The following is a 13100-nucleotide window of genomic DNA, read 5'->3' as shown; positions in this document are numbered from 1 at the left end:
CATAACTAATGTCCACAAAAGGCTTTTATAGAAATACATTCAGCAACAGAAGTTGGACATAACTTTCCTATGTTCATATATGAATACATGACCAGTGAAACTCCACATTATGTACAACCACAAGAATGAAATCCTAATTAGAATATGTATGTTCCATGTATGTATAATATGTCTGAATATACTCTAATGTCATGTATATCTAAAAATAACAAATTAAAATATTATATATAAAGAAATACATTTAGCAACAGAGAGATACTTGTAATTATTTGGCTGATTTAATCCATTTATATCATGGACTATTGTGATAATGTGAGAGTTGAAGAAAATTGTCATTATAGCTGCACACTCATACACATATATAATTTTACTTTCTTTGTACTTAAAAATGATAACAAAACAAAATTGACTTAAGGACAGTTATCTTGATCTGAAATTTATTTGGATGATACAGATCAGACCCTCTAGATATATCAGTTATCAATTATCTTCAGAATGTTCCAAGAAGTAGTATGTATAAAAGATTGAGTTGACTTTTTACTGCTCAGTGCATTGCTTTTTAAAATCATCTCAGACACTAGCTCCTCATCATTTAACTCCTAATTATGATGAAAACAAAATATATGAATTTTCTTATTGTTAGATTTTGGGTAAGTGATAGAATTCTACTGCTTAAATATATGGCTTTTCTTTTAACACAGCAGTCATAATGGAACTTCTGAATTACTTAAAAATGAAAATTCAGGCATCAGTACAAAGTGTTGCAGGGTAAGATATTTTCACAGCAGTATAAAATAGTTATCACTGTTTCAAGCTCAAACAATGCATTCATCTCCATCCACAACAATGCAGCAAGGTTTTGCTACTAAGATTTGTTTTACAGCAAATTACTGCTTTTAGGAAATCAGATAATCATCATGGGGTAACTTGACTGCTTTTGAGACACATTTTAGTTTCTCATTAAAAAAAAAAAACCCTAGGAACCTTGTTGATACAGGCCAAACTATAATTCTTTCTGAGAATTTCTCACATATACTAAAAATAAGACATGAATTATAAATGAGTTTTTATAATTTAATTTGGTTTTCATAAAATTCTGGCTTTAAATGTTATAAGCTAGCAAGGGGTAATGAAAAGTTCATTATTTCTAAATTAAAGGACCCTAAATTGTAGTTCTACACTGGGTAATGCTTCAAACTGTCATTTCATTAGTATAATGAATAAGAGATATATTATTATGCAAACAAATAATAATGAAGAGACTAGGGAGAAAGTACATCAGATCACTACAAAGAGCCAATAAAATAGTGTAGTGTGGTGGTATACACCTGAAATCCCAGTGGCTCAGGGGGCTGAGATAGGAGGATTGAGAGTTCAAAGCCAGCCTCAGCAACAGAGAGGCACTAAGCAACTCAGTGAGCCCCTGTCTATAAATAAAATATAAAAATGGGCTGGGGAATGTGGTTCAGGGATTGAGTGCCCCTGAGTTCAATCCTTGGTACCTCCACCCCACAAAAAAAGAGATTCAATAAAATATTGTAGTAAAAGTCTCTACAAATAATTTTAAGACTGTTTTTTTTAGTTTTACTTTCTGATAAATAAAGCCACAGTGGATTAATATTGTGCTTATTCCTTCAATGCATCACAGTAAGACTTTTGTCTTCTGAGAATCATTTAAAAAGAAAGTGTGGTGATTAAGAGCACAAGCTATGACCTGAACAGAGAAGGAAATAAATAATAAGAGAGTGAAGAGAGAACCTAGAGAAGAGAAGATCTTTGCCAGCTGATCCTCTGATAAGGGATTAATATCTAAAATATAAAAAGAATTCAAAAAGTCCAACAACAACAAAAAAAACTAATAACCCAACTAAACAGACACTTTTCAAAAGAAGAAATAGAAATGGCCGACAAATATATAAAGAATCGTTCAACATCTTTAGCGATCAGGGAAATGCAAATCAAATCTACATTGAGATTTCATCTCACTCCTGTTAGAATGGCAATCATCAAGAATACAAATAACAATAAACGCTGGTGAGGATGTGGGTGGGGGAAAAGGCACACTCATACATTCTTGGTGGGACTGCACATTAATATAATCACTCTGGAAAGCAATATGGAGATTCCTCAAAAGGCTCAGAATAGAACCACCATAGGACCTAACTACTCCACTCTTTATTAATGCTAAAGAACTAAAATCAGCATACTATAGGGATGCAGCCACATCAATGTTTAAAGCAGCACAAGTCACAATAACGATAAGTTATGAAACCAGCCCAGGTGCCCATCAACAGATAAATGAATTTAAAAATGTGGTATGTATACACAATAGAGTTCTACTCAGCTATAAAGAAAAAAATGAAATTGTCCTTTGCTGATAAATGGATAGAATTGGAGAACATTATGCTAAGTGAAATAAGCTAGATTCATACAGTCAAGGGTTGAATGTTTTCTCTCATATGTGAAATCTAGACCAAAATAAGGAAAAACAAAAGTGGGAGGTTCCCATGAAAACAGAAAGTAGATCAGTGGAGTAGAGGAAGGGGACTGAAGGGGAGCCTGGTGGGATAGGAAAAGGGAAGAACTTTGGAATTAACCTGACCAAACTTTTCTAGGTACATATGTGAATATACCACAGGGACTTTCACCTCCATGAATATATAATTTAAAAAACTTTTTTAAAATGTACCATGAAATCAAGCCCCCACCCCCAGATTTATATCCCTGCATCACTATTACCATCTGTGTGACCTTGGATACATGTACCCCCAAAAGCCTTGTTACCATTACCAATACAGAGAAGTAACAATACTGACAACAAATAATAACCAAATCTAATGGGGTTATTGCATACATCAAGTGAGCTAATGTGTATCAAGTACTGAGGATCATACCCAGGTGATAGACAGTCATTAGTAATGACAGGTATCATCTCTACTCCATGGCTTCATTGTGGCACATCTTGGCATTGTAGTCAAATGTAACCTTTTGAACAACTTAATGAAAACTCAGGCTTGATGGATTGAGAAGCATATCTCAAGGTTGTCTGTATATTCATATCTTGGGGAGATACTTCCTTTAAAGAAGGCAAGGAAATTTGCTAAATGGCCAATTCTATGAATGTCCCATTCTTCATTTTCAAGAGTATTTTTAAAATGTTTTTTAATGATTATTTTTTAGGTGTAGTTAGACACAATGCTTTTACTTATTTGTTTTTTATGTTGTGCTGAGGATTGAACCCAGGGCCTCACATGTGCTAGCAAGTGCTCTAAGGCTGAGCCACAACCCCAGCCCAAGAGTATTTTATTTTAATATATATATATATATATATATATATATATATATATATATATATACTTTTTATAAATGTATTCTCTTCAGTATTCAATTAATATATTTAAGCAAAATATTTTTATGGATATGGATTTTTAAAATTTTTTTTATGAAATATATTAATTGATATACACAGCATATTTGCAGATGCCATAAGTTTTCAAAAATAACTAATAATCTAGATACATAATTCAGATGTTTTCATATGGCTTTGATGATGTGTTAAAGCTAACACGACACAGTTTATTTAGAGAAAAATATAAAACTATTTAAATGATTATTTTACAAATAAGATCCTTAAAGAGAGAATAATGACTTTATTGCCTTTGTTTCCTCTCACCCAGCATAGAAGATGAAACTGATTGATGGAAAAGAGAAAGGAGGAAGGGAAGAAGAGAGGGAATAGGTAAATCTAGAAGAATGTAAATTAAGGCAAACTATGACAAGAATATTAAAATGTTGAACCATGGCTGCATGAAATTGTTACATTTGTTATTGCAAAAGCATAAAGAGAATCAATAAATGGAAAATATTCAGAAGCAAATTTAAATCACATTATAACTTTCCAATAATAAGAACTGTCTGTTTTGGGATAATGGCCCCTGTCGATGCCCATGTCCTACTTCTTAAAACCTGGGGCTACATTATAGATGTGATGAAGATGAAAGACCTTAAGATAGGGAGATTATCCAGATGAACCCAAACCAACTACAGGATTCCTTAAAGTAGAGAATTTTTCTGCATGGGGAGAGAGGGATATGTGAGTGGTCAGCAAGATACAATCATGCTGACTTTGAAACCAGAGGAAGGCAACTATGAGCTGAAGAATACAAGCGGCCTCTAGACACTACAAAAGCCAAGGAAACGAATTCTCTTCTAGAGCCTCCAGAAAGAACACAGACCTGCTGACACTTGGTTGGACTTCTACACTACAGAACTGTAAGATGCAAGATTTGTGCTATTTAAGTCATCCGTTATAGTAATTAGTTATAGCATCACTAGGAAATATATATACTGTCCAACAAGGGAAAGGATGCCTGAAAGATAAGCAGTGTATCTTCAGAGTGATCAAGAAGCTGGTAAAGATGAATGCTAAAAGTATCCTGCAATGAATGTTTGGGAATCCAAAATAAATTAACCTTTTGACAACTTTAAGTTCAATAATTTGACAACTGATGTCAGTGTTATTAAATTTCAGGCAATAGAATGAACTGGGATATAAGATCATACCCAGAGGACCTTTTGATTTCCAAGTCTGCAATCCTCATATGGTACTGATCCCAAGTTTTAAAAACTCATTTCCAATTGTGGGTCCAGCCATTATACAAAGGATGTACAACTACCTAGGTAGCTGCTAGATCCTGCTGTGGCATTTACTTATTTATTTATTTTAAATTTCAGAGACAGGTGTTTTTAGAGGCTTACGCTGAAATGAATATCCAGAGTGTCCCAATTCTTCAACTCTCTCAAGTAATGTAAATTCAGTGAGAAACCCCAAAGTTAATCTACATTTTGAATAGGTTCTAAAGATAAGATGGAATGAGGACTCTAAATAAGGTCTAAAACTCAGATTTATAAATGGTTAACAGTTGCCCAGGGAAGGATGTATTTACATACTCTACTTGTCTCTAACATATATTCACTACCTATCAACTTAGTTATTTTACCTACTGCCTCCTGGAGGAACAAAAATAGACCAAAACTATAATCAACATAATCACAAAGTTTTGAGAATCTGTGGTTAGAGACAAACTATGAACCCAGGATAATCATGAGAATCATCCACGGAGATTTTTAAAGACAGATTTTAGACTCTTCCTTTACTGCTTATGATTCAGGTAGAGCCAAGATTTCTATAGTTTGAGGCGGCATCAAAGACAATCTTACCTATAGCCTGAGTTGCATACCACTGGAATGCAGTACTGTGCTTAATCACCCCGTGCCCATCAAGGATATATTTTTTAGCCTTTCTTTCTTTGTCATTGAATATAAATGAGAAGACGTGTGATTCTGCCCAGTGTATCCAATATCATTCAAATTCCCTCATTAATGATCCTCCTGGTCAAGAAACTCAGATAAACCCCACTTAGAGCACCACAGTCCTTGGACACCAAGCTGAATTCCCAAATCTCAACTCTCCATGTCAATCTTGCACTGATTTGTGCCATACGGATTTGGTTCACTTGTATGCTCTATGATTTCACAAGTTAAACCATTTTCTCTTAAGTTACTGGACTTTTCTTTGCAAAGACTCTCATTGGTTTAGATGGAAAAATGAAATATAAATAAAAGATAGGACTATTTTCTTACCAAGAAGACAATGTTGGTGTTTTGATAGAGAGCTCGTGCCACACAGATTCTTTGCCTCTGCCCCCCACTCAGGTTGATGCCCTAGTGAAGAAACACCCATTTTTTTTATTAGTAAAAAAAGAAAAAAAATTTGTTAGCAAAAAAATATCCTTAGAATACAAAAGCCTCTAAATATTTTAATTGTGGTTGCATTGGTAAGAAAAAATGAAAACTGCCTAGTGGTAAATGATTGAATTATTTCAAGATAGTTTTTGACTGTTATAATCCTCCTTTCACTCTTGACAGAGAGCTCTGCTGTACAGAAGCATTAATAACCAAAACACTTGGCAAGTGCCAAAGATTACAAGCCATTTCAAAATTTTTTTCTAGTTTCCTGAGTTGTTTCTGTAGTCTACTTAATACATACCTCTTAAATTTGATATTATAAGTTATGTTAAACAGCACTATACATCAACATTCTTTCATAATTAAGTATTAATTATAAACATTTAAAAAACTTGCATTCATTTAGCAGTTAGTATGCACCAGACTTGTATAAATGGCTTTACATTTCCTATGTCTTTTTTTCCTTATAGCAATTTCAACATGTACATCTTGTTCTCACATTACACATGTTGAAACTGAGGCTCAGAAAAGTTCAGTCAATCCTCTTAAATACTGTATTATACCGCAATAAAGAATAGTCATTAAGAATAAAGATGACAAAGTTACAATAATCCTGGCAGCACTCCTAACTTTGCACTTGGGCAAGTTCCTTAACTCTTCTCAGTCTTGGTTTTCTCAGCTGTAAAATGTAGAGAACATTAACACCCATAACACAGATTTGTTGTCAAAGTTGATAATGCATTTACCCAGCACTTGATACCTCTGAGGGTTAAAAACTTTTAGCCAATAATGTCACAAATATTGCAGGTATAAACATTTTTCAGGAGGTCAAAATAGCATGACGTCAATGTAAAGTATGTTTACAGGAAGAAAAAAGAACACTTCAATAAGAATAAATAGATGTTGACAAGAGTGGAAGAAGCTGTCGGAAGCAATCTCAGTTTCCAAAGCAATGAGAGTAAACTCCAAGTAAGGAAAAACACATTTGGTCAAAGCAGGGATGTCTTTTACTTTCCTTGAGAATTCCCGAGTGGTTAGCACAACATTGTTTGGTTACTTAATAAATACTTAAGGGACAGTGGCATCAAAGGATTCCTGTCCTCACATTTTGGAATTTGTCAGTAGGACAACAAGCAATTCCTAAGCTCTCAAAGTTCATTATGCTCCACTAAGAAACAAAAGGCTTTTCTAGAAATTTGTCCATTGATTAAACAAACTATACATAGCTTACCCTCTCTCCAATTTCAGTTTGGTCTCCAAATGGTAATAAGTCAATATCTGGCTGAAGAGAACAGGCATCCGTGACAGCTTTGTACCTTTGGGGGAAATGGTTTTGAATTTTTAACCATTTTTAATACATTGCCCATAAACAAACTCTCAGGTTCAATAATGTAGAAGCCATAATAGACCATTTACTGAACAATTTAATATATACTAGCCTCTAGGCACGGTTTGTGGATACAAAGATAAACAGGCATAGGTTCCTATTCTTCTCATCACAAAAATAATAGCAATGGAATTAATAATGCATATGTTAAATAGTTAGATTTAGTCATCCCACAATATGTACATACTTTGAGATTTCATGTTGTACACGACAAGCACATATAACTCTGCTAATTAAAAAAAATGTTCAAAGCTAGAGTACAGAGCAGAAGACTGACACAAAAACTTAATAAAATGTGCCTTGTGAAGTACAATTAGTGGAGGTGGGTCCTTATCATTCCTAGAATATAAGGAAGAAACAACTAAATGATTTTAGAAGATACAGGAAGTAACGCTTAAACAATATCCAGAAAGGTGAGCAGTAATCCTCCAGGAAGACAATGTGGTGAAGGAAGATCAAGGGATTTCATAAGGTAAAAAGGTTACGGATACACACTAGGGACAACAGGAGGGTCACTGTGGCTAGAGCTGAGGCTGCAAGTGGGTGTCCATGCGTTTGTCATGTACACTGAAGGGAGCAGAAGTAGAAAGCAAGGAGGATTGATAGATAGCACTCAAGCTGATTTGAGGCTGCAACAGGGAAGCGGATGAGTTGGAAGGGTAGGAGAGCCTGGGAGTTGGAGATGGTTGGGGAAACATGGATTGTTTTGTTTTCTTAGTCCCGAGTCTTAAAACATTTAGGTCATTCTTGGTTATTCCATCTCCCATGTCTCCTCGTGTTTGTCTATTCTTACTCTAGAATGTTTTTTTCTCAACCATCCATTCTTTCACATTTCTTTTATCACCCCTAAATTCAGGTGCCACGCTGCATGCCTGGGTGATTATTCCCACTAATTTTGAAATGTTTCCTTGCTTCCAGTTCAGAATAAATCTGTGTCTGCATCTGTCATGTTTTACTTCCAGATTAAACATCATATTCACCTTGCTATCCCCCTACCTAAAGCTTACGGAGCCTCCCCAGAATACACACAATGATAGCCACTTAGCTTTTATGTCCTCTAGGAGCAAATCTCAGCCTTCGGAATCCCCATCTGTCTGCCTTACTCCCAGGCCCCCAGAAAACCCATGTAATTTGTTCTTCCACTGCCTGCCTTTTCCTTCCCTCCCCTTATCTTCAGACCCACCCACCTTCACCTCTGAAGGTGACTCAGTAAAGGGTTATATGTTTCAGGGAATATGTTTGAGAGAGAGAATATTCTGGCTGTTCCTGTCACTAGATTCTCATCCCAAACCCTTCTGTCCACTGTTAACTCCCCTTCTGCACCTTACCGGGATTTTCCCTTCACTGTTATTTGCTTCCATAACCTAAGCAAGTCCCCTATCCGACACACACTTAATATCTTTATTTAGTCTTGGTGTATTAACTGTTCCTGATCAGGTTCTAGGATAGGTTGGAACTTCCAAAGAGGATGTTCTTAAAAGAACTGATTCAAAAGACTTTGGTGGGAATGAAAGTGGGGCAAGCAGTCCCAAACAAGAAGGTTCTAGAAACCATGGATCAAATGCATGGATTAGAAATAATTGTACTTTCAGTTCTAAATTGTAAACATGCAAAATTACCTCTGTTTGTTGAAAGGACTTCCAAAGGTAATATTTTCTTCTACTGTAGCATTTAATAACCAAGGCTTTTGTGCTGCATAAGCTACAGAATACCTGTTCCTACTGGAAAATGGAAAAGAAAAATAAAACACTGAAATTATGCAAGGTGCAAAGATTTTAGCATAACTAAGAAAAAGAAAAGTTGACAAAACATCTCAGACCCAGAAATGGGAAATTTTTAAAAGAGAAAATTTCAAAGACCACCAATCTTATGAAGATATGATTAAATAAGCCACCTAAATTAAAGGGATTATAATTTAACCAAATTGTCATCTAATGTATAAAAATTGACTGTACTATACTGATGAAGTGTTTTAAGGAATGAACTACTAATTGAAATTGTCTTTTCTAAGATGCTTATAATTTTTAAATAATTAAAAGATTAATAACAATTCACTCTCCAAAAGCCACAGATATTTTACTTTACATTAGAAGTACTTTATAGAACTGTGAATTTTATATGTAGACCTTTAAAAAGGCATTAATTAATGTTATAATTATAGTATGTATTTGTTGCTTAATTACACTAACATATTTTAAGGTAATAGGTTATATATAATAAAGAATAATAGATTGAAGAGCCCATTTCAGCATTGAAATTATACATTTTAAAAGTACATATTTCAAAACATATTGAAATAGTTTATTTTAAAAAATAACTTCCTCCTCTCCTTTCCATTTTTTTTTGCTTGAAAATTGTACCAGATGTCTATACATCAGACTTTAATTTGCAATAATTAGGAAAATACATATGAGCTAAAGATAAAGAGGATGGTGGGACGAGGTGGGGAAGGGATCAGATCAGCTTACAAGTCAGACTTCCACAGTTAGTTCATGATCTGTAAGTACTAATGAAGGAATTAAAGTTAAAGGAGAGTAAGGTTAAAAAAGAGACATTACAAATGCTCAGTGATCATCATGGACCATTTTAGGATTAGAAGACATGATAATGCATGGTATGCTAGCCGTCTTTCAGACGATTATATATACAGTGAAACAGCGGTTCCCAAACTCTGACATGTCAGCCACCCTTTCCCCTGGTCTTCAAGGTATGTTTTAGTTTTCGTTTTATTTTGTTTTTTTTTTTTTTCCTGGATGGGGATTAAACCCAGAGTCTCATGCATGCTAAGCATGTACTTCAGCACTGAGCTCAGCCCTGAGCTTCCTGGGGCTTTTTAGTTTGTTTTTTAAGTAGATACAGCACTTGCTCAACATCTCTACTTTTAGGCAGACCTTATCATTGTTTGACTCCCACAGTCAACATATGCATTAATTCCCACATTTTTATTTTATGAACTCTCAAACCTAATTTAACAAGGACAGTTTGAGTTTTAGCCAAAGTAGACATCATGTGGCTCACTGAGATGAAAACAAGGCCACAAGGAGCCATTTTGTTTCATCAGTGAATTCTTTTAGTAGCCTGTAAGGTTGGGAACCACTGCTGTTGCAAATATGCTGGCACATTAGAAGAACTGTATGTCATCAGAAAGAACAATGACGAGGAGTAAGGGATTAAAGTAAAGACTAAGGAAGGAAGTTATTCTTATTAAACTCAGGTTAAAATAGAAATAATACCTTCTGGTTGCTTCAAAAGAAGGCTCAGATTCATTTACACTGCAAGTATGGCAAACAATGTTCATTAATTATGAAGTATAAATACAGAATGAATATGTGTACATATCAGGCAAGGGATAAAATAAACATTGGAAATATTAAACAGCTTACAGACAAACCAGATTTAAAACAACAACAACAACAACAACAAAAAAAAAACTTCTTCTTTTATGTCTTCTTCAGCTAGGAAAAAACTATTTAATAAGTTTCCAAAACATAGATAACAATGTTATCCTTTGTAAAAATTCTGGTGCATACAATTCCAACTCTGTTATAATTAGTTGTGGAAATTTGGGTAATCTCTGTAGAATAAAGGTTTCTAGTTTCATAAGGACTCTACATTTCCAGCATTCCCCTACTTTTAAATTTTGAATTTAATATGTTTAAATTTATAAGTAACTACCTTAAGGCATGAATAGAAGAAATATTTGGGGTGTTTAACCATAGAAGATACAAAAAAACACAGCTGGCTCACAGAAGCTTGTAAGAAAAACAGATATATATGGTATGTCTAACTACAATATCTGAATATCATAATTATATGACTTATGTAAAAAGTCAGGTCGGACTAATTGCATTTAGTTATACCTATGAGGAAAAAATTTATTTGTTTTATTATCCTAATTTTAATAACAGATTCTGTTGAGTTGTATCATTCTGAAGGATATGAATTTAATAATCACACATATGTTTAAGCCTATAGGAACTACAAAAATAAATCCTATTTGTGGAAAATATCATATGCTTTATGTGATGAAAATTTACCTAATGGCATTATGTAGTGATATTTGGTTTAGAATTTTTAAGGACTATTTTCCCTATTGCATACTACTAATGACATCTTGGTATAGATGATGGAGACAGGAAGAAACTATCTCAGACTAAAAATTCCTATCAATAATGATTATTCCCTTTTTCAGGTTATCCATAAAAAATCAAGTAATGAAATACTCAATTCCCTAGCAATATTTTCTACAGAATATGCTTTAGAGACAAAGACATTTAGATTTTATTTTTTAAAAAGCTATAAAAAGCCTCAATAGTTTTAGCTAATCTGAAGAAGAGAGAGAAGTAAGGAGGAAGAGCAGGCGTGTAACAGAAATTAATGGGTTGGTTTGCATATTGATTAACCAGGTAGAAAGGCTCATCCCACATTTGAAAATGTCATCCCAGGCTGGAGACATGGATTTGAAAGTCATGAACTTACTCAATAATGACTGATTAAAGTCCAGCTATTTTCAATACTAATTAAAATATTTATTAATCTCCACCTTGTATAAAGAATACTAGAAATACAGTGGGCTAGGAGGACCATTCCTTCTTTCTTGCTATTTCACTTTTGGGGGGAAGTCCAACTCCCTCCAAACACTAAGGAAGAAACACTAAGATAGGTGAGGTACAGGGCAGTACTGGATCACAGATACCCAAGCCACTTCTGACTCATCAGGGTAAATAGCAGAACTAATGGCAGAGGAATAATTCAGAGTGGGTTAGATGAATAAAAGATCCATAGTACTTTAGGCTAGAGAAAATACATATTGGATGGCCATCAGGTTTCCTGCTCAGACAAGGAATGGATATAAATTCAGCATGGCTAAAATGTGTGTTTAAGTAAAGAAAAGGAATTAATAAACTTAAAAAGTTAAGCAAGCCAGATAATGAAGGTGCTTTTAAACCATTTTAGAAGACTTGAGCTTTTCCTCAGAGCAACAGTAAATCACTGGAAAGGCTTAATCAGGAGAGAGAGAGAAAGGTTCTGTTGAGAGACATTACTCCCATTGCGGAAGGTAACAAGTGAATTGGAGGGAATAAGACTGGAGGTGATGCAGAGACCACTGGAGGCTGTCAGGGTATGAGGATAAGAAGGCAGTGCCCCTGATCAGAGCAATGGAGGGAGGGAGACCACACTGAGAAAGCTAGCATTGCGACTGATTGGAGGGAGAGACTGAAGAAGAACAAGGAGTCAAGAGAAAAAAGAGAAAGTATCCATGGTGGTAAGAGAAGGTGATAGAGCAGCATTTAACTTGTTCAGTGCCTAAGAAACAACCAAATGACCACTGCCGGGAAGCAGAATTTCAAACTCAAGAAAGAGATCTGAGAGGCAAATGAAAAACTTTGGAGTGATTTTCTTTCACAATATATATCTTGGATACTAAAACTTTGGATTCCATCCTTTATTAGTAAAAAGCTCGTGTAATGGCTCTTGTTTCATAAGAGAATAAAAGATCAGGAGCAGAGAGTGAAAACTAAAATCAGAGGAAGTGTGTGTACCCAGTATGTGCAGAAGTAGAAAAGGATAAATACTGAATCCTGAAAAAATGTCACTGCTCATCAAAATGGCTCACCAAGAGAAATCTGGAGAAGAAATCAAGAGGAGTAGGCAAAATTTTAAGAGGTAAATTGGACTGTAAATTTTATTGGAAACGAAGCAAGGAGACCTTTTGAGAAGAAAGGTATTGGTAATGATGTCAGTGGCCAGAGGTCAAGGAAGATAATGGCTAGAAAGGTTTCAATGAGCTACATGCCAAGATGCCATTGATGGCTTGGATAAGAGTAGTTTTATTGGAGTAGTAGAAGTAGAAACAGACTGCAGTGGACTAAGGTGAAAATAGAAAATGAAGAATTGGATATGATGTTGCTTTATCTACCAAAGGAAAGGAATGGAGGGTAGCTGCAGTAGGCTTTGGGTCAAA

General features: G+C 34.7%; 1 protein-coding gene across 10 annotated transcripts in view; it reads right to left on the bottom strand.

Moving 5' to 3' along the window:
• Abcc9 (ATP binding cassette subfamily C member 9) overlaps positions 1-13100 on the bottom strand; it is a 133138-nt gene that overhangs the window by 55973 nt on the left and 64065 nt on the right. For 7 of the 10 annotated variants that reach the window (XM_026392356.2, XM_077798344.1, XM_077798342.1 and 4 more), the window contains 4 exons: positions 10369-10407; positions 8755-8856; positions 6980-7064; positions 5644-5724 (listed from right to left, as the gene is read on the bottom strand). In XM_026392356.2, the coding sequence (XP_026248141.1) occupies positions 5644-5724; positions 6980-7064; positions 8755-8856; positions 10369-10407 (307 nt within the window). The remainder of the gene's footprint in view (positions 1-5643; positions 5725-6979; positions 7065-8754; positions 8857-10368; positions 10408-13100) is intronic. The other 3 variants (XM_026392359.2, XM_026392358.2, XM_077798345.1) reach the window with 1 other exon arrangement.

Source organism: Urocitellus parryii, chromosome 5 (genome assembly GCF_045843805.1).
Source record: "Urocitellus parryii isolate mUroPar1 chromosome 5, mUroPar1.hap1, whole genome shotgun sequence".
NCBI lineage: Eukaryota > Metazoa > Chordata > Mammalia > Rodentia > Sciuridae > Urocitellus > Urocitellus parryii.
This window is presented reverse-complemented; position numbering and strand designations above follow the sequence as displayed.